The sequence below is a fragment of the Bos indicus x Bos taurus genome, chromosome 1 (genome assembly GCF_003369695.1).
Source record: "Bos indicus x Bos taurus breed Angus x Brahman F1 hybrid chromosome 1, Bos_hybrid_MaternalHap_v2.0, whole genome shotgun sequence".
NCBI classification, from domain to species: Eukaryota; Metazoa; Chordata; class Mammalia; order Artiodactyla; family Bovidae; genus Bos; species Bos indicus x Bos taurus.
In genome coordinates this window covers 26,264,392-26,287,332 of record NC_040076.1, presented here as the reverse complement: position 1 = coordinate 26,287,332, position 22,941 = coordinate 26,264,392, and the positions used below count along the sequence as shown (strand labels likewise).

The 22,941-nt window shown below is 36.3% G+C and overlaps 1 protein-coding gene across 11 annotated transcripts in view; it reads left to right on the top strand.

Moving 5' to 3' along the window:
• The window catches only part of ROBO1 (roundabout guidance receptor 1), a 1,292,504-nt gene that overhangs the window by 902,094 nt on the left and 367,469 nt on the right, over positions 1 to 22,941 (top strand). For all 11 annotated transcript variants that reach the window (XM_027550537.1, XM_027550771.1, XM_027550936.1 and 8 more), the window contains one exon: positions 14,903 to 15,229. In XM_027550537.1, the coding sequence (XP_027406338.1) occupies positions 14,903 to 15,229 (327 nt within the window). The remainder of the gene's footprint in view (positions 1 to 14,902; positions 15,230 to 22,941) is intronic.

Below are 22,941 nucleotides of genomic sequence, written 5' to 3'. Positions count from 1 at the left end.
GTCATGCCTTGCATCTTTAGTAACTAAAAGAGAGAGAAAGGTACTACTCTTGTTTGTTTGCACTCTTGTTTTACCTGCATCTAGCAAAGACCTGGTATAGTGTGAGTACTTTGTACCTGTATTTTGGGTGAATAAGTGAATGCTAAAGAGTTAGCCATGGACAGGAGTTTGGGTAAACTCTGGGAGTCTGTGATGGACAGGGAGGCCTGGCATGCTGTGGTTCATGGTGTCGCAAAGAGTCGGACACGACTGAGCGAGTGAACTGAACTAAACTGAAAGAGTTAGCAAAAGTTGAATTTTGTTTTCTCTGTATTTTCAGAAAATGTTATTGGCTTTCACAGTTCTAAAATAAAATATCTTATTGTGAAAATAACACCAGAATTCATGCAGGTGCATGCTAAGTCACTTCAGTTGTGTCTAACTCTTTGCTACCCTATGGACTGTAGCCCACCAGGTTCCTCTGTCCATGGGAGTCTCCAGGCAAGAGCATCATGGAATACTTAAAAACTAGAGAAACTTAGAAGCAAACAAGACCTATCCATTTTCCAGATTCAATCAGGAATTGATTTTAAAATTCCTTTTAGATTTTTTTTTTTTTTTTTGGTTTCTTTGTCCCTCTGTCTCTCTGTCATTGTGCTAGAATTGTGCAGCTTACACTTGTGGTAATCTTTGTATTTGTGGTACACATTAATTTTCTTAATTTTGAAGAAAGTTCCCTACTATGGGTAGACCGAAAGTCTTGTGTCTTCAAACCTCTTCTGGGAGGCCATTACTTCAAGGTGGCTTATCTGTCGGTGTTTGCCTCCAAGCGCAGGATTAAGGATTCCCCTTACTGTCTCTTGAACTCGGGGGGTACACTTAACTCCCTCCAAGCAGGGATGTGCATGTTTTTCATGTTCTAAACTTCATAAATACATGTGGGTCACCCATCAGTTTTTCCCCATTACCTGTTTATTTTTTCAACAAACTCTGTTGAGTGCCTGTAAGTGCTAGATGCTATTGTAAGCACTGGAGATGTGGATATTTCAGTTGTTTTCTAACTAGTAACTAAACACAAGTATTTCAATATTATACATGCTTTCTCATAAAAAATGATTTTGTGACTTCTTTAAAAATTAATTAAACCACCATCAAAATAATGATTAAAAGTATTATATTTCCTTTTTGAAGTTGCATTAACATGCAAAATGATAAATTCATATACACCTCATATTACCACAAATAAAAACTAAAAAACCCTTTGGAAAAAAAGTGATGCCAGACCACTGTTCTATATGAAAAAAAAATTCCAAACATACCTGGAAAACAGAGAGATATACAAATCTCAAATCAGAGTGCAAAGGAAGAAAAATATTGTTCTTAGAAGAATTTTTTGGAATTTTATCATTTTGCATCACAATTTACATATGGTAGTAATTTATATAATGGTGGATTTTTCTATTAGATTAACTACAAGTAGTTTTGTTGTAGACTGATGAATTATTTCTTATCCCTTTAGAAAATAAAGATTACTGAGTAGATTTTTAAGTTAACATATGGAACAGCTTTTAAATCCTTATATCTCATATATCAAGGGATTAGAATCTGCCTCTCAACATTTTTTATTGGGGAGCCCTTAAGAATCTGTAAGAACTAAATTTGAGATATAATGAGAGAGTAAAGTGGAAGTTACAGAGAGGTAAAGATGAAAGTTTGCTAATGTGCAAAAGAGTTTCTTTAGAAATTCTTGTTCATGTCAGGAGTATTGACTGGGTTTTAAAATGAGTGAAGTTGACTGCATTCCTATAGAGATTTCTCGGTAATCTTTTAAAAGGTTGTTTTAAGCATTTTGTTTTTTAGAAGAGTAATTGTCTTTAGACTCTTTAGACCATTATTTTTAGAATTGCAATCCCATACTCTACCTTGCAGACATTATAAACCTACCTGTATTCAAGAGTTCTCTAAATATTGCTCAAGCATGATTGACTAATTTAAAAAGTAAAGTTGAAAGTTTTATTTTAATACTTTAATTGATTAAGGCTATTGATTTAGTAAGTTATATCTATACAGATTCTACGAAAATCTAATGTAACTCTTTAGTGAAAGACTTGATAAATATTACTTTACATAATCATTTTTTAAAAAAACTTCTATATAGTTAAGAAATTATATTTTGTCTGTATTTGTTTTTACACTTATAATTTATGGTTTAAATACATATTTTTAAACACAAAAATAAGATTATTTTCAGAAAAAAGGTTTTCCCCTCAGAAATTTGAATTCAGGTCAGAGAAAGATTAGTAAGCCAGGTTTATTTTATACAGTTAGAAGAGTGTTTTTGAGTTGGCATTTCAGTAAAGAAGTCTGCTAATATTCTGTGTACTGAAGTTATAATTGGCTGCAATTTATAACCATGAACTGTTTCTATATTACATACAAAAAATGAAGTGTAGATTAACATTGATTGAAATGCCATGTAATTTGTTTTAACATGTTGAAAATTCATTAGGATGAACTAAATTTCCTTAGCAATAAAAGTATTCACAGGACCATCCATATACTGTTTCACAGTTTAAAATATTGTCCAAAATCCTTTGTCTGTGAAAAATGGTCCTAAAAGCTGAAATAAGCTATTTTATTTTCAGACTAAATATCTTGGTCCATTAGGATAAGCATTAATAAATACAGAATTATTTGTGAATTTTGATAATCTTAGTGTATCTCTAGAGAGTTGACTTGAAATGTTATTCTACACAGTTACCAACTTTATCTATTTTTCTGGCTATGCATAGGATTTTTATATATTGGTAATGAAAACGAAAAGAAAGCCAATACAACTATTCACTCAGTTTATTGAACATCTTTCTGATCATTAGCTTGAGCTCATTATCAGGTAGATTACTTATCTCCACTTTGCTTAGGTCTTCTTCTGGGGTTCTGTCTTACTCTTTCATTTGACACATATTCCTCTGTCTCCTCATTTTGCTTAATTCTCTGTGTTTGTATTTATGTATTTACGTAGGTTGGTTATGTTTCCCAGTCTTGGAGAAGTGTCCTTACATCGTATGGGTCCCAGCAGCATGCTCCTCTCTGTTCACAGAATTGTATGCTCCTGGGGTGCCCCCTATGTGGGCTACATGGGCCCTTTTGTTGTGGCAGGGCTGACCGCTGTGGGTGTGCTGGTAGGCGGGGTGGAACTGTGTTGTACTTGACTGCTAAGCCCTACCTTGAGCAGTGACTGGTGTGACCCTCTCGTGACAGGGTAAGCCCTTAGCACTAATAGGTCTACCCTTAGCTCTAAGAAGGAAATGGCAACCCACTCCAGTGTTCTTGCCTGGAGAATCCCAGGGGTGGCAGAGCCTGGTGGGCTGCCATCTATGGGGTCACACAGAGTCAGACATGACTGAAGCGACCTAGCATGCATGGATGCATAGCTCTACGAACGCTAAGAGGGAGGGGTCCAAAAAAGATGCTTGCCTACACCAGTGCCTTCATTGTATAACAAGCTCCCCAAAATGGTTGCCACCAGTTTGTGTCCTCAGGGGAGTTCCAGAGGGATTTCCCCTCTCTGGGAGGCTCTCTGAGATCAGCAAGTGGGTCTCAGCCAGATTCCTTTCAAATTTCTTCTTCTGGGCTGGGACTCAGAGTGTGTAAAGTTTTTGCATGCCCTTTACCAGAAAAGTCTGTTTTCTGTAACCACATATAAGGCCCTTGCGGCTTCAAAACCAGATATTCTGGGAGCTCATATTCCTGGAGCAGGACCCCTGAGTTAGAGAGCCCAGTGTGGGGTTTAGGGGAAAATCTCAGCAATTGTGATTATCCTCCTGTTTGTGGGTCACATGCCTGGAGGTGTAGGTCTTCACTGTACTTCTGTGTCTCTGCCCATCTTTTCTGTCTGATTCTTGTTCCTGCTTTATAGCTTTAGTTATGGAAGATCTTCTCTGCTAGTCTTCAGGGCATTCTCATAGATACTTGCTCTGTCAGTTCAGTTCAGTCACTCGGTTGTGGGCAGCTCATTGCGGATCCATGGACCACAGCACGCCAGGCCTCCCTGTCCATCACCAGCTCCTGTAGTCTACTCAAACTCATGTCCTTTGAGTCGGTGATGCCTTCCAACCATCTCATCCTCTGTCATCCCATCTCCTCCTGCCTTCAGTGTTTCCCAGCATCAGGGTCTTTTCAAATGAGTCAGTTCTTCCCATCAGGTGGCCAAAGTATTGGAGTTTCAGCTTCAGCATCAGTCCTTCCAATGAATATTCAGGATTTATTTCCTTTAGGATGGACTGGTTGGACCTCCTTACAGTCCAAGGGACTCTTGAGAGTCTGCTCCATCACCACAGTTCAAAAGCATCAATTCTTCGGCGCTCAGCTTTCTTCACAGTCCAACTCTCACATCCATACGTGACTACCGGATAAACCATAGCTTTGACTAGACTGACCTTTGTTGGCAAAGCAGTGTCTCTGCTTTTTAATATGCTGTCTAGGTTGGTCATAACTTTTATTCCAAGGAGTAAGTGTCTTTTAATTTCATGGCTGCAGTCACCATCTGCAGTGATTTTTACTTGCCCTGTAAGTAGTTGTAATTTTGATGTGCCTGTGAGAAGAGATGATCTTAGGGCCTTTCTGTGTCTATTAAAGTCTTGAAAATAATATATTTAATCAGTATATCTATATGGAATATTTTCCCCATGGAACAGAGATGCTTCCTCATAGACGACCTTAGAGGCAACATCTGATAATTCTTAGTAAAGCAACCTGGTTGGCTGTGCTAAGTGGTCTAGTTTTCTTTTATTTTGTTTTCATTCTCTTTTGAACATTTTTTAACTGGAATTGTGCCAGATCTTGCCAAGAACTTTATCAGTTCAGTTCATTTGCTCAGTTGTGTGCAGCATACCAGGCTTCACTGAGCATCAGCATCTCCTGGAGCTTGCTCAAACTCATGTCCATCGAGTTGGTGATGCCATCCAACCATTTCATCTTCAGTCATCCCCTTCTCCTCCTGCCTTCAGTCTTTCCCTGCATCAGGGTCTTTTCCAATGAGTGGCTCTTGGCATCAGGTGAGCAGATTTTTGGAGCTTCAGCTTCAGCATCAGGCCCTCCAATGAATATTCAGGGTTGATGTCCTTTATGATTGAGTGATTTGATCTCCTTTCAGTCCAAGGGACTCTCAAGAGTCTTCTCCACATATAGAGGGCTAACAAACACATGAAAAGATGCTCAACATCACTCATTATCAGAGAAATGCAAATCAAAACCACTATGAGGTACCATTTCACACCAGTCAGAATGGCTGCGATCCAAAAGTCTACACGCAATAAATGCTGGAGAGGGTGTGGAGAAAAGGGAACCCTCTTACACTGTTGGTGGGAATGCAAACTAGTACAGCCACTATGGAGAACAGTGTGGAGATTCCTTAAAAAACTGGAAATAGAACTGCCTTATGATCCAGCAATCCCACTGCTGGGCATACACCCTGAGGAAACCAGAAGGGAAAGAGACACGTGTACCCCAATGTTCATCGCAGCACTGCTTATAATAGCCAGGACATGGAAACAACCTAGATGTCCATCAGCAGATGAATGGATAAGAAAGCTGTGGTCCATATACACAATGGAGTATTACTCAGCCGTTAAAAAGAAAACATTTGAATCAGTTCTAATGAAGTGGATGAAACTGGAGCCTATTATACAGAGTGAAGTAAGCCAGAAGGAAAAACACCAATACAGTATAATAACACGTATATATGGAATTTAGAAAGATGGTAACAATAACCCTGTGTACGAGACAGCAAAAGAGACACTGATGTAAAGAACAGTCTTATGGACTCTATGGGAGAGGGAGAGGGTGGGAAGATTTGGGAGAATGGCATTGAAACATGTAAAATATCATGTATGAAACGCGATGCCAGTCCAGGTTCGATGCACGATACTGGATGCTTGGGGCTAGTGCACTGGGACGACCCAGAGGGATGGTATGGGGAGGGAGGAGGGAGGAGGGTTCAGGATGGGGAGCACATGTATACCTGTGGCGGATTCATTTTGATATTTGGCAAAACTAATACAATATTGTAAAGTTTAAAAATAAAATAAAATTAAAAAAAAAAAGTCTTCTCCAGCACCACAAATCTTAATGCAACATAGGCACAATATACAGTTAGACTGATGGATAAGAGGGTGAGAGAATTTAGACTTTTAATACACAAATATTTTTGTTTGGTGTTTTATTGAAAATAAAATTCTCTTAGTTGCATGTTAATTGGAAATTTTATGAAAGGGCAGATAGCAAGCATGAACTCAGCCAAACAGCTCAACCCTCCAACCCCTTTGTCACAGCTTATAGCAAAATCCTGACTGATTTGACTCAGCTGAGGCAGTTCTTGCAGTTAATGCCATAGTAGCTTCTGTACGATCATATTATTAAAAATAGGGGGATGGGCAAGCAATATTGTTTCTAAAATTTAACTTATGCTGCTGTCTGTCTATCTCACCTCTCTGGGGAAACCACCATATGATATTAGATTCTGTAGAAATATTGCACAAACACCAGGGATTCACTCCTGGATTTTCATTTTGGTCTATTTTGGTGATCATTTTAGATGGTAACAGACAGTAGCAATGGCATTCAGTTAATTACTGAGATTATTCTAAGTTTTGACTAGAGAAGATCCCTCTTCCCCCATTTGCTATGTGGAATTATAATCAAGGGGAATTAGGATGGAGCAAAGTACCTAAGGAAAATGGTGTGATCCATTAATCATATAATTATTTTAATGCATTCTGTATTCCTTTACTCTGTATAATTTAGGTGAAATTACCTAAATTTTCTGTAGAATGAGCTCTGTTTTTCTAGTTGGAGTAAGCATCAGTATTTGGGAAACCTGGATAACTCAATAGAGAGAATGTTTATGTCTGCTCCCTACACAGTGAGTGATTAATAGGTGCTGTCTTCTTATTTCTAACAAATATCTCTTTGTAGGATGAAATTCTGACAGGAAAATTATAGGATTGGTGCCCATGATAGAATTTATGTTAATAATTGGAGGCCTTTTGCTTCTTAAGATGTAAATGGAGCTTAAATAAAAAGGTTAAGGAGGCAAAGCCCTTTTAAGAATATAGGTACTTCTTTACAAATATGGGTATGTTGTCAAGGCAGTATATATTCTACCCCCACCCTTGGGCAAATGTCACTGAATTGTCTATTAATATTCATTGTACATCTGTCATGTGCTCATTGAACTTGTTTCTCATGTGCTTTTAGCAATAGTATAAGCATTCTTGTGATGCAAGATGTTTTAATATAATATATGATACAAATGGATATTTTAATCATTTTTGGTTTTCTTATTTTACCTACCAAGGAATAGGAAAAAGAAATTTGGATCAAAACAAGAATTTGTTAATAAAATAAATACTGCTTCTCTCAATCTACTAAGAAACAGACTTGAAAACATAAACAGACAAAACCCTGAGACATGTATTACTGCTTATACTAGAAAAGAATAAAACCATACATTTGAAAAAGTAAAATTATTTATTTATATGTTTTGTATACCTTGATAGAATATTAGAAAGTCAGTCTCTTAAATGGTTACTTACTTTCGTTTCTGCAAATGTGTGTCTAAAAGGGGGGAACACTTTATATCCAACTAGGAGTTTAATTCCCTCATAATAAATCTCATGTGACTTTGATATATTTCCTTGAAATACTTAGCACTTACGTGTGTATCTTTTTCCAGCTGTGGTTGTGTAAATATTTAGATATTTCAGTCACTTATGTTTATATTTTATCTTCCAACTGGGCAGTTGTTGAAGGAATCCTGCCCTGCCTTTTTCCCTGATGCTGCCCTTGCCTGGAGTCAATTGTGTTATATTCCCAAGGTTCCACCAGGATTCCTGCCAAGGGCAGTTGACATTATCATCCTAGTTCCTTGTTAAAAACCTTACTCCATCAACCTCTTTCTTATTTTACCCTCTCTTCTTTTTAACTTTTTTAGTTTCTTAGGCAAAATTTGAATTTCGTTTTGCCTAGTGTAATATAAACCTTTTATTATATAAAAAATGCTCAAATTAACATAACTAAAATGGTGGTTTGGAGAAGGCAATGGCACCCCACTCCAGTACTCTTGCCTGGAAAATCCCATGGACGGAGGAGCCTGGTAGGCTGCACTCCATGGGGTCGCTAAGAGTCAGACATGACTGAGTGACTTCACTTTGACTTTTCACTTTCATGCATTGGAGGAGGAAATGGCAACCCACTCCAGTGTTCTTGCCTGGAGAATCCCAGGGACAGAGGAGCCTGGTGGGCTGCCATCTATGGGGTCGCACAGAGTCAGACATGACTGTAGCGACTTAGCAGCAGCAGAAGAATGGTGGTTGTTGGATGGTTTATAGGAACTCTGAATTTATGATTGAAGAAAGAAGGCTTTTTATGAATCGTGTGTCAAGAATATTGTATAAAGAGAGCTGCTTTGACGGTGTGGAGATGGACACAATGTTTAAGGAAAAAGATTGCAGTAACTAGGGGTCTTTCATTAACTCTCTTCTGAGATTTATCTGTGCTCTTCCCTACTTATTCTTGGTGTAACTCTCTCAAGGTCCTTTGAGAAAGTGAGGCACAGTGATTCATAGAAGTTGGGTGGCTTTTCCTTCAAAGCATGTTGGTGGAAATTAATAGGAATCAGTGGTATTTACCTTTAATTGTGCAAACAGTATGTAGAAATTGAGGTTTGTCAAATATTAAAAACTGATAATATAGGATAGCTACTCAGAACTTCAAGCTCATATTGGAGAAGATTACACAGTACAAGGAATGATTTATATTCTCATTCATTCATCATGAAAGTCTTTACTGAGTTAAGTGACTATGGAATCATATGATTTACAGTTACATATTCTGATTGTCTGGGAAAAGAACATTAGATGTCATCAGGTTTGACTGCATCTTGCTGTTTTTTTAATCTACCTTTTAAAATTAAATTAAAAATTAAAATTAACATCTTGTAGCATTGGAAGCAAGAGTGGACAAAGCCTGTTTCTCTTTAGATTTTAACTAATTAATCCTAGCAATGTTTATGGAATAGTGGGAAAGAGCAAGGATTTTGAATCTGATTTTAGACTTGGATCGCAGCACTGCCACCTTCCAGCTGAGTGACAGCAGGGAGTCTCAGTCCCCGAATGTGGATACCAGATAACAACACCGCACCTCATAAAGATGCTGTTTGTGATAAAGGAGATGATGGACATTTCATATTTGTTTTTTTTTCCATTTGCTTTCTTCCTTAGACATGATAATAAATAATAACTTATTATGGTTTTTATAGAGATAATGATTGCCATTTATAATTGTTACTATTGAGGTTGTAAATGTCACTGGAATTAGAAAGCTCCTTTCTTCAAGGTTCTATATTATGAGAAATGTTGCATTTCTGTTTTTTATTATGATTTCCAAAGGTTTTGGCTCTTCTGTCAAATAACTTTTTTTTTTTTTTTGCTATTCATTCTCTTTGGATGCTTATATGCTAACAGAGTGTGTTTTCATTTGAAATGTATTCTTCAGAAACAAAGTTCAGTGGGATGTCTTGCAAAGAGAAAAATAAAAACAGTTCAATGGCCAAATAAGTTTGAGAAATGCCACGTATTATATTCTTCTTCTAGCACACATAATATGCATTAGCAAGATTAAAAGACTCTGAGAACCGCAGTTCTCTTTTTTGAGCAAACAAGCTGAGAAAAGAGTATTCCACAGAGCATTTTGAAAGTTTAGCCTTTAATAGAACAGAGAGCATTTTTATTGCTGAAACTCTTTACTGAATGCTGCTGTACAAACATCATGGTGAAAACTTGGGCCCGAGTTCTCCACTTCCAGAGGCATGCTGGCCGTGGGCCAGGTGTATGGGGCCATAGGTTAGACACGGAGAGAGTCCTGAGCTCCACTGTATTTTCATGGAGCCTGGGTGATCTCCAGTTTCTGTAATTGGCCGTTACTTCCTCTATCCACTCTCCCTAGACAGATTTATTCCTTCCCAGGGTTTCAGTCTCCAGCTTGATTCTCATCTAGAGATCCAGCTGAGATTTTTTTTTTTTTCCTTGAGGTCTGGATATTTCATTGGCAACTAGTTGTCTTCATTTGTATATTCTGGAAGTATCCCGAACTCTCCATGACTCATGCTGAATAAATCATCTCTGTCCTTCTTCCTCTGACCATAGTCACTCTTTTATTCTGGACCTTCACTGGGGCTGCCCTTCACCCATTGCTCAGACCAGAATCTTGAACTTTCTCTACCTGCTGCTTCTCCTCCACCTTGGGCATTTTTCATTTCCGTCTTTTTCCAAATTGCCAGTGAGTAGATCCTGTTGATATTGTAACTGTCTCTAGAGGCTACCTTCTATCTTCCTTTCTGTCATTCAAGATCCAAGTACAAGCTTTCAGAATTTATTATTGAAAGAGTGCGAAAGTATCCTAAAATCTCTTCCTAGCTAGCTGCTGCATTCTAGTTTCATAGTACCAATAGTGACCTTTTTAATACCAAACTTGAGCATGCAGTCCCTTGCTTACAGTATTTGAATGTTCTTATTGCCACATTGGGAATTTCCTGGTGGCTCAGAGGATGAAGCATCTGCCTGCCATGCGGGAGACCAGGGTTCGATCCCTGGGTTGGGAAGATCCCCTGGAGAAGGAAATGGCAACCCACCCCAGTATTCTTGCCTGGAGAATTCCATGGACAGAGGAGCCTGGCTGGCTACATTCCACGGGGTCGCAAAGAGTCGGACACGACTGAGCGAGTTCACTTCACTTCATTTCATTGCCACATTACCTGCCTCCTGGGAAATCTGTATGCAGGTCAAGAAGCAACATTAGAACTGGACATGGAACAATGGACTGCTTCAAAATTGGGAAAAGCTGTATATTGGTACCCTGCTTATTCAACTTATATGCAGAGTGCATCATGCGAAATGCTGTGCTGGATAAAGCACAAGTGGGAATCAGGATTGCTGGGAGAAATATCAATAACCTCAGATATGCAGATGACACCACCCTTATGGCAGAAAGTGAAGAGGAATGCAAGAGCTTCTGATGAAAGTGAAAGAAGACAGTGAAAAAGCTGGCTCAACATTCAGAAAACTAAAATCATGGCATCTGGTCCCATCACTTCGTGGCAAATAGATGGGGAAACAGTAAGAGACTTTATTTTTGGGGGCTTCAAAATCACTGCAGATGATGACTGCTGCCATGAAATTAAAAGATGCTTACTCCTTGGAAGGAAAGTTATGACCAACCTAGACAGCACAGTAAAAAACAGAGACATTACTTTGCCAACAAAGGTCCGTCTAGTCAAAGCTATGGTTTTTCCAGTAGTCATGTATGGATGTGAGAATTGAACTATAAAGAAAGCTGAGCGCCACAGAATTGATGCTTTTGAACTGAGGTGTTGGAGAAGACTTTGAGAGTCCTTTGAAATGCAAGGAGGTCAAACCAGTTAATCCTAAAGGAAGTCAATCCTGAATATTCATTGGAAGGACTGATGCTGAAGCTGAAGCTGAAACTCTAATCCTTTGGCCACTTGATGGGAAGAACTGATGGATTGGAAAATATCTTGGTGCTGGGGAAGATTGAAGGCAGGAGGAGAAGGGGACAGAGGATAAGACAGTTGGATGTCATCATTGACTCGATGGACATGCATTTGAGCTAGCTCTAGGAGTTGGTGATGGACAAGGAGGCCTGGCATGCTGCAGTCCATGGGTCATAACTGACAAGGACACGACTGAGCGACTGAACTGACTGAACTGAACCAATTGCCTTCAGTTAGGTTCCAGAACTTTGGCTTGACATACAAAGCCCATCACATTACTGCTTCATCAGGCATGGGCATCATAATCTCTGATGTCCGCCTAAACTGAGATCACACAAGTAACTGTAATCTTCTATATCTGTGCTTCTGAATGAAATCCTCTTTCTTTTCTTCCTGACTCATTTTTTTAAGACTCGCCTCAAGTTTCTTATGTTGGCATGCCTCTCTCAGGCAGTCTTAAAGTGCCCATTTTTTGTATTCTCATAGCAACCTATACATGTCACTTTCTTATCTAAAATACACTTTCAGGATATAAGTAAAATCTACTTAAATATATATGGCCTCAGCAGTTGATCCTCATTAGCATCCAGCTTTCATAATTAGAGCCAAAATAAAGGCCAGTAATATAGTATAATGCTGTATTTTCTGGAGCTTTCCAGTACTTGTATTTGGGTAATCTTAAATTCAATTTAAATTTCATTTGCCATCAGTATAGCTTTTGTGAAAGACCATGAATTTCCAAGTAATTTTTCCCCATGTTGCTGGCTTATTTCCTCCACTTCTAGAGCCTGGTTACATTTAAAAGATTTATGATATGTTGTATATCATGCACTGAACTAAAGCTATTTCTCAGTATTTCAGATTACAAAACTATTACTCAATATTTCAGATTATATGTTTTTTGTTTCATGGTGGACATAAGCAAATAATAGATCTTTTAGTTTCATCATTCATCATTTCGTTAGGAAATAGTAACTGTAGTAATTACAAATTAGAGCCATAAATAAACTCCATGCAGCGTTTATAGTCTAGTAGAGGTTAAACAGTGTGTATATATGGTTACAATTTAAAAAGAAAATCTTTTGGGACTTCCCTGGTGAACCAGTGGCTAAAACTCTGCACTCCCAAGCCAGGGGGACCGGATTCAATCCCTGGTCAGCGAACAAGATCCCGCATGCTGCAACTAAGAGTTCACAGATGCGACTGAAGATTCCGCATACCCCAGTGAAGATCGAAGGCCACATGCCGAAACTAAGACCTGGCACAGCCCAATAAATAAAATATAAAATTAAAAAATAGACAAAAAATAAAAATGAAATATTTGCAGTATTTTCATACAGAGCATGATAAATAAGCTTCAGATCATTCCACTCAAATAAGGGTTTGCTGTTAGCACTTTTTGTTTATTCAACATGTATTTATTGAATATGTGGTGTGAGCAATCTGCCATGTATAAGAGAAGAAACCGTGAGCAAAATTAGACCCGCAGAACTTCAGAGTAATGGGAGAGACAGTGTTCAAGGCATCTAGCGAATAAATTTAAAATATAATTCTCATATTTTACCACAGGTAATTTCATACCCTTGCTAAAAAGAAGCATTTAAATTTTGTGGTAAAGGTCAGAGAAGGTAGAGATTTGAAAGAGGAATGGGTATCCACTAGAATAAGATCTTTTTGAGACCAGACCCTAAGGCAGGCGTAGGCCTTGGAAGGAGGAAGCTTAATATGGAACAAACGGAAATCTCAGGTGAAGAAAGCAGAGAAAGCAGCAGAATAGCAAGGGTCCTGAGAGCTAGATAGGGAAATGAACACAGTCTCCAGTAGGTCTTGTTAAAGACTTTAAGAGCAATGAGTTTATTTTAAGAGTCACCGAAATAGGGGAGGACCCAGATTGTATTTACACTTCAAAGCCTTCATTTGGCTGCATTGAAGTGAAGCTATTTAAGAGCGTTCCTAAATCCTGGTGGGAATCTACAGCAGTTTGATCTGGGATGGTAACTGGCTGTACAGATTGCGATGAGTAAATTGATTTGAGAAATTTGAGGGAAGATTAAGGAACAGAAAGAGGTGTCAAGCAAGACTGCTTTCTACTTTTCTTTGTTCATTGAGATTGGAACACTAGATGAGAACAAGGTTTAAAGTTTGGTTGTTGAAGTTGAGAAACCTTTAAGATTTTTACATATTAAATCTATCCATGACAACAGTAAGGTAGGAACATTAAAAATATGAAAGTTGATCCCTGTTTTAGTGATTACAATCTCATTGGAAAAAATAAGGCACAAACAAAATATTTAAATGACACTCTCAGGACTTTGCTTGTTAAGCAATACGTGTGATCTAGAATGTAGCTCCTCACCTAATATCCTTTTCCATTTAATATTGAATTATTTAAACTCAATTATGTAACATTTCATCTTTAAAATCTACTAAAGTAATAAAATCATGATTGGAGACTAATGAACTTAATTTATTGAATAAAAACTCTGGGAAAGTATATATGCGTGTATATATAAATATGTATATATAACATATGTGTGTGTTGTATATGTGTGTGTGTGTGTGTGTGTGTGTGTGTGTGTGTGTGTGTGTATGGGGCTTCCCAGGTGACACTAATGTTAAAGAATCTGTCTGCATTACAAGAGAGTTTGATCCTTGGGTTGGAAAGATTCCCTGGAGTAGGAAATGGCAATCTGCTCCAGTATTCTTGCCTGAAAAATTCCATGGACAGAGGAGCCTGGCAGGCTACAGTCCATAGGGTTACAGAGAGTTGGACATGGCTGAGCAATCCTTATGTGTGTGTATATATATATATATGTATTAATATATTTATGTACATGTATTTATTATTTAGAAAGATATGAAAGTCTATATAAAGTTCCATCTTGCATATTTCAACATAAATGTTCATTAATATATAGCATATGTTTTACTAAAGTGTTGATTGATGTTGCATTGAGGAGGAGATTCCAGGAAGCCATGCCATTATTTGTAACAGTCAACAATTCTCTAACACATTCCTCTGCAAAAACAGGCACGTACATGGTACAAACAGACAGGGTGATGGCTTCTGAAACAGGGGATTTGGAGAGTAGACGGGATTTGTACAGACAGAGATTTAGCAAGAGCACTTTCTAAGTGGAGAGTCAAAAGGATTCAGGAATTAGAAAGTATGGTTAAAGTAGACACCAGAAGGATTAGTAGACACCAGAAGGATTAGTTAGGAAGGTTAGGAAGAGTAGGTCAATACTGTGCAGTGTTTATTGGATGGTAGTGCTAATGCCTGGGCTTTTGAAATAAGACTTTTAATTGTTTTCAAGTTGATGATATGAAGCTATTTTGTCAATTCTTCTGCAGGCTCCCGTCTTCGTCAGGAAGATTTTCCACCTCGTATTGTTGAACACCCGTCAGATCTAATTGTCTCAAAAGGAGAACCTGCAACTTTGAACTGCAAAGCTGAAGGTCGCCCCACACCCACCATCGAATGGTACAAAGGTGGGGAGAGAGTGGAGACAGACAAAGATGACCCTCGCTCACACCGAATGTTGCTGCCAAGTGGATCTTTATTTTTCTTACGTATAGTGCACGGACGAAAAAGTAGGCCTGATGAAGGGGTCTACGTCTGTGTAGCAAGGAATTACCTCGGAGAGGCTGTGAGTCACAATGCATCGCTGGAGGTAGCCAGTAAGTAAAATGGGCTTTTAGTGTTGGGGAGCACATGGCCTGTGAGTTGGTGGAGGGATGGCAGCGTAGGATCGTTTACCTTGTTCATCACAGGCTTTACCTGAGGAAGATCTGTAGCTTTATATGTGTATATCATCCACTATTTATTTGAATTTTCTGAATTTCTCATCCTAGCTGGTTATTCCAGCTAAATTGGGATTCATACATAGTTGTGAACTGTTTTACCTATTTTTTTTTGAAATTTAAGAACATTTTTATTTTATAATGGACTATGAGTTGACTTACAGTTTTGTGTTAGTTTCAGGTGTACAGCAAAGCGATTCAAGTATACATATATCTATTCTTTTTCAAATTCTTTTCTCCTTTAGGTTTTTTATAGTATTGAGCAAATGTCCTTGTGTTGTGTTTTACCTTTTGGAACTGTTTTCTGTTGAAGATGCTCACTGAAACTGATTTATTCCCCTCCTTTGTTCCTTTTAAATATATAGAGTAGAGGATGTAAGAAGAATACTGTAAGATATTTTTCGTTTGTCTTCATTAGGAGAAATACTTTCGACTGGTAGTGGAAGTTATGGTTTTAAACTGTTTCCAGTTGTCAGAACTATATTATACTTTGGGTAAAGCTAAATCTAGAGAAATGTATATATTTGCCTCATACTTTATCATCTTTGCTACACTGTAGTGCACTCTGAGAGGAAAACATGTGATGGGAATCCTTGGGTGGCTGATGGTTCAGTATATTTATACAGATAAAAAAGGCCACTCGTTTGAAATTATCTCAAAAAGGATTTGGTTAACTAATGATTCAGTTGTTATACCTAGAGTCTAGATGTGTAATGTATTGTATTTGAATTAGAAACAGGCTTTTCTTATTTTCAATAAGGATTCAAGAGTCAGAAAATTTCATTCCCTTGAAAGAATCCTGCTGAGCATATGTATATATGACAGAAATTGAGAATTGTATATGGATTAGAGAGACAAATGAAATTAGATCTAATTCACTTTAAATTTGACTATCTATAACTATATATGAAACTATATATGTAACTATGTCTATTTTTATATATAATATTTTATAAAGGTGATTGATATTTTAATATAATGGGCTTCCATTGTGGCTTAGCTGGTAAAGAATCCATCAGCAATGCAGGAGACCTGGGTTCAATCCCTGGGTTGGAAACATCCCCTGGAGAAGGCAAAGTCTACTCATTCCAGTGTTCTGTCCAGGAGAATACCGTGGTGGGGTTACAAAGAGTCGGACATGACTGAGTAACTTTCACTTTCACTTTCTTTCACGTTCAAAATTCTAGTTATGTAATCAATTTTCATAATCTTTAGCATTACATCCAACATTCAACTAGAACATGACTATATAGAATCACAGATAATTATGAAATTATAAACATAGAAAGGGATTTACAGATTATTACAACTCAATCATATTATTAATGTGGAATCATTTCCAAAAAACCTAGATGATTTGATTCACACTCACAGAGCCATGTAATACTGAATACTTGAGACAGAAAGCCAAAGATATCTTATATGAGCATAAAACTTAATTAGATAGAATAAAAAAACATTGAATCATTTAAAACTATGTCGAAACTAGACATTCACATTTTTAAAACATTTACTTGAAACCCAACTTTATATTTCTCTATTTGAAGTTAACTGATAATTAACTTACTGTACTTTCTTTTATTGCTTTGATTCTCAAGATAGATCTTAGAGCTAAATCAGTGATATGTAGAAAAGCTGGAATCACAACAGAATGTTTTCTTTTTCTTTGTATGTCTATTTTTTAAACTCAACTTTAAATGTAGCACAAGCAAAAGAATGTAAAGGTTCAACTTATTTATAAGAAGACATATGTTTTGCCAAAGACATCTTTTAAACTTACATTAACACTTTTATAACTCTTGACACCGTTATGTTTAAGAATAATTATTTTCTGTGAAGATAAGTATAAGTTAATATTTGAGAGCAAATTTAAATCAAGAAAGATGATGTCAGCCTAGATAACCTAGGCCAACTCTTGTATGTAGTACCTAAGGAACTAAAGACCAGGAGGGAAATCAGTTATTGTAACTTCTCTGGAATTATAATTGTTTATAAGAAATATGTAGCAACAGAAATATCAAAGAGCATGTCATGTTTCTGTGTTATTATCTACTCTCCTGGCATTCTTGTCATTGTCAGAAGTTTTTTAAAAGTTGATAGACTTGAATTGAGTGTCTAAACGCTCACCCTCTATATCTTCCTTTTCAAAACACCTCTAGTTTTACCTCAGATGATCAAGATATCCTTAATGCATTGGGATTTAGAGACCTGTCTGTTTTAATCTGGCTTTTGTACAGTTATTTTAAAAGGTACTTTTAGTTTCCAGTTAAGTTCTTTTCCTAACGTAGACATTCCACAACCTTGAGAGTCCATTATGGGAAAAGTTCTTGCAGTCTCAGTCAACAAATATACGATTATGAAATTGAAACCAGACAGAAGATCATTATATAACTTTTACCAGTGAAATACTCTAATACACAGTCCCTTAATGCATAGTTCACAAATCTTAGTGGGATAGTCCTGACACATTCCAAAATGTTTTCAAGCTCCAGAGGAAAAAAATTATTATAATTTACTGAATAAAATTTAATGAAACTACTCTAGAAAATACTTTAAGATCTCATTCATTAATAATTCATATAGTCGGGAAGGGGAAAGTATATAGATATTATACATTTACCAAATATAGTTTGGTATTAATGAGGGTAGTACAATAATAAGGATCCATATTAGTGATAATAATTATTTGAAAAAGCTTAAGTAGTGTTTGCTTCCAATAATTTTTATACTAGTTAAATTGAAAAAATTAAAAGGATGCTTTTGTTTAGATAAATTGTGTTGTTTGGACATGTAAGTTATATGGGAAACATTAACTTCTCTGTAGTTAATTTTTTTTAAAAAAATCATGGTTCAGTATACTACAAATAGATGTGTAGTAATTTAATTCACATATATTTCAGTTATCTATTTTAGCCAATGGTTACAGCTCATTCACCATTTTAACATATGTTTGCATTGTAAAATCAAAACTAGCCTTTTGTATGTTACATAAATACCAGACAGGAGGGTAGACAGGGAAACATGGGGCATATTTGCTGTAGGTTAAATCTATAAAGCATTATTATAGCTTGTGTTTATTATTTCCAGGAAAGTATTATTATTTTTTTATATTTTCTTAGTTTAGATGTTCAATAAGAGCTATTCTTCTTTCTCCCAAAGGCTCAAACACAGGAAGACAAAAGATTGCATCTAATTTCTTAGTGATTCTAAAGCCCAAAGTAATAGCATTAACAAAAGTGTCTTGAGACAACACTGGTTTCATAGCACAGTTGTTGGTAATGTCTTTAAAAACATTTATCTGTGTTTTATTTGCCTTTAAACCAAGTTTTACAGCTGTAACAACTGGATTACTTGGTTCCTAACAATTGTCAATCTCTCAAACAATGGCGAAAAATGGTATGGAATGTCATTTCAAACTTTTATTTTTGTATAGAAATAATAATATTCTTGTCTTTCATGTTTTTAATATTTATTTAAATTTAAGTAATGCACCAAGAGGATTGTATTTATTTGTTATTTTTAGGATTAGTTATTTTTGTTTTCATTTAAATCCAATTATATTCAAGTTTGGTCTCCCAGGTGGCACAGTGGTAAAGAATCTACCTGCCAATACAAGAGACACAGGAGATGTGGGTTGGATCCCTGGGTTGAGAAGTTAGATCCTGGGTTGGGAAGATAGATCCCTTGGAGGAGGAAATGCCAACCCACTCCTGTATTCTTGCCTGGGAAATCCCATGGACAGAGGAGCCTGGCGGGCTGCAGTCCATAGGGTCCCAAAGAGTTGGACACAACTGAGCTTCCGAACATGCACATATAACAAAGTTGGACCCAGTGAAAAGCACTGACCAATCTTTAGGTGATGATATTTGCTATGTGGTAAAAGTTGTATTCTTGTTCTTGAAAAATCAATTTTGATGCAATTAAATTTATCTTGCACAATTATAAATTCTAAGAATTGGAATGCTAAGAAATATATGGTAGTCCATACACCTAGAGTTTCCATCCATCTTTGAAAGCTTATCTCTAAAGGTAAAATCATTTTTAATTACAGATACATTTTTAAATTTTATTTTTAAATTATTTTTCTTTACAAGCCAAGAATGATATGTCTTGACGAGGACTTTAATTTGTAAATTTAAAATATATTTCTCTAAGACTTATAACTCACTGTTCATCTAATTCAGTTTTGAACTGAACTTTTTAAAACAGTCTTGCAAGTAGTATTTCTTGTTTGTTTTGAACTAGCTTTATTTGATAGTCTACTGAATGTTTAGAAAATGTTCTTTAATGCCCAACATTACCAAATTATTAAATACCAAGTTATTAAATTTAGTTCAACTTATGCCTGGCGTAAATTGATAGCACAGTTTTTTGACCCAACTTATATTAATACGTAATTCAATCTTGGGTAATTGCATTGAATTTTAGGGAAAGTTAATTTGAACCTTGACCCTCATGCTTTCGATTGCAGAACATGTCTATGTCATCTGCTAAGCAGTGCATAGTCAGCATATGACTGTTTGTTTCCTATGTAAACTGTTTTCTCCTGAGGAAGAGAAATCCCTTCAGGCTAGGCGGTCATCTGCTGGCTGTCTTAGCAGCAAAACACAGAACTGTCTTTACAGAAAAAAATAATTTTGTACAATTAATCATAGAGTAAGTCTTTCCAGATTTTATTAACTAGGATGCTTTTTAATAGTAATTACCTTGAGGTAGAATGTTTATATTTTAAAGTAATATTTTCCCACTACTGTCAATATATTGTGATCTTTCATCGATATTGTTATTAAACAATGCTTCTTAAAAGTGATTTAGGATTTGATTTATCTGATTTTCCTCATTTGGATAAAATGAGAAAGTGTACTGACCATGTATGCTAAGAGCCAGGCGTTAAACGGTAAACCATATTTTACTGTTAAAATATGTTTCTAAAATCTGAGCATGGAAGATGGAAGGATTACCCCTTTAGGTGAAATAGTTCAGATAAGCAGATAAAATCAGAATATGCCATCAAATTGACAATACTGACTAATTGATGATTGATTATGCATCCAGTCAAGCTAACCCCTGTTATGGTTAGACACTAGTTATTCATTGAATATATATGTGCACACACACATGTTTTGTTCCCTGAAAGACTTATGTTTGAAATTAAGCTAGTTCTATATTGCATCTTTGAAAATATTTCTTGTTTCCTCTACTTAATCTGTATTTTTTAAGCAACTTTACAGTTCCATTCTTTGATCAGATTGTAAAACTTATATACATATAAATATATATGATTTTTATTTTCAGTATTCAAAGGAAAAAATGTTAAAAACTCATTTAGTTTAGTGATTTTAAAATATCTTTCCACCTTCTTGCACACTTACATTCCAAAATACACTGACGTTTGTTGCAAAATTCACATATGATTAAATGAATTTATGCATATAAAGTGTGTAGCATAGTGTGAATGGCACATAATAATAAATCGTAAATCTAATTGTCAGTCTGTTGTTTCACTACTTTTTTCTCTTTCCCTGTATTGTGGTCAGACACTATGATCATTTATACAGAGGGGATCTAAATGTTTTTATATCAAAAATGGACTGACTCCATTTTGAATTTGAAGATTTTTGTGCTAATATAATAAAATTTAAATAAAATATTTCAGTAATTAAATTTTCTTGAATTAATTTCTGGTTAAGTACAGAGCATATGGAGTATATTAAATTCCATCTTGAGTTGAATTCCTGGTAGGAGAGATTTACCCTTAGCTTTAATTAGCATTGTTAATGCTAGACATGCAAATAATATTGACTTAAATAATTTTTTATTGTCGGAGAAGGCAATGGCACCCGACTCCAGCACTCTTGCTGGAAAATCCCATGGACGGAGGAGCCTGGTGGGCTGCAGTCCATGGGGTCGCTGAGGGTCGGACACGACTGAGCGACTTCACTTTCACTTTTCACTTTCATGCATTGGAGAAGGAAATTGCAACCCACTCCAGTGTTCTTGCCTCTCCCAGGGACGGGGGAGCCTGGTGGGCTGCCGTCTGTGGGGTCGCACAGAGTCGGACACGACTGAAGCAACTTAGCAGTAGGGGCTAATGAAATAATTCATTTTGTAACTTTTACAGTTAGGAAAACATTAAATTATTCTTTTTGAATTCACATGTTTTTTCACTTAAGTAGGGAAGCAATATTGCTAAGTTCTGTGATATGATTATGTTTACTAACAACTTGAGTTTTTACCACCAATAGAATATAATTGTTCGTTATTGCTATTCCTAGTTAGTTCAGGCTGCTTTAAGAATACTGAGTACCATGTACTTACTGAACAAACAGAAACATTTCTCACAGTTCTAGAAGTTTGGAAGTTGAAGGCCAGGGTGCCAGCATGCTCAGGTTCTGGTGAGACTTCTCTTCCTGATGATGAGAAAGTTCTGGTTTCTATTCCTTTATAAGGCCTCCCATACCATCTCGGGGGCTCCATGCCTATGAATTCATTCCACCCTAATTACCTCCAAATATCGTCATATTGGGGATTACGATTTAAATATACACATTTGAGTGGAGTGGAGAGAAGAGGGGATACACAGACATTCTGTCCATAGCTGTCTTTAATAGCAGTTATTTGGAGATTTGATTTTATTAATTATTTACTTATTTATTCTGTAGCACCAGCTCTTGGGGCATGCAGGATCTTCACTATGGTATGTGGGATCTAGTGCCCAACCTAGGGATTGAACTTGGGCCCCTGTATTGAGAGCACAGAATCTTAGCCATTGGACCACCATAAAAGTCCCATTTGGAGATTTTAAACTTGGATTTGCAGCTATTTGATCATCTTAAATAACTGAGAAATAAAAATCAGAAAACCAGGGAGAAAAATCATGCAATCTCAATGATGTAAGTAGTAAGCCCATCAGACCAAATGGTGCATCCAAATATCAGGTTTAAATTGTGTAAGGCATTGAGGATAGAAACATTATGTCTTCAAGTAAATATAGTGTGGATTTTGTGTTTGTTGAGATAAGTAAGCACAGCATCTTTTCATTAGGAGGAGACAGTTTTCATTTTCTTTGAAATTAGATAAAAACTTTCTTCTTTTCTTATTTTTGGTTTATCTTTCCAAAGAATATTTAGTACGAAGTGTAAAAGCAGAAGCCTGTATTCCATAACCCATGTGAAAGATGACATTGACAGAGAACATAAAGAGAAGGTTTGAGTTTCAATGGGTATTTTAGTCGAAAAGGACAAAGCCCATTGGCCATTTGAATGTGGGTGTTAGAGGAGGTAGCTGTCAGATAATGTACTATTTATTCATAAATAACCAACAGGTGATGTTCTATTTGTTAGTTAAACAAATCACAGGCTATAGGCACGTGTTCAGTTGATTTCTTAGGCAAACTTTTATTGTTTTTTCTTTGGTTCACAAATCTGTTATATTTAATCTTTAGCAAATTTGTAGAAATATCTTAGAGTGTGGACATGTTATACATTTTCTTTCCTTTACTCCCAGTCTCAGGTTAGAGAATATGATTAGCAAGTTTATAAAGATCATTTTTAAATAACTTAAAAATTATCTTTTATTTCTAAGTAACA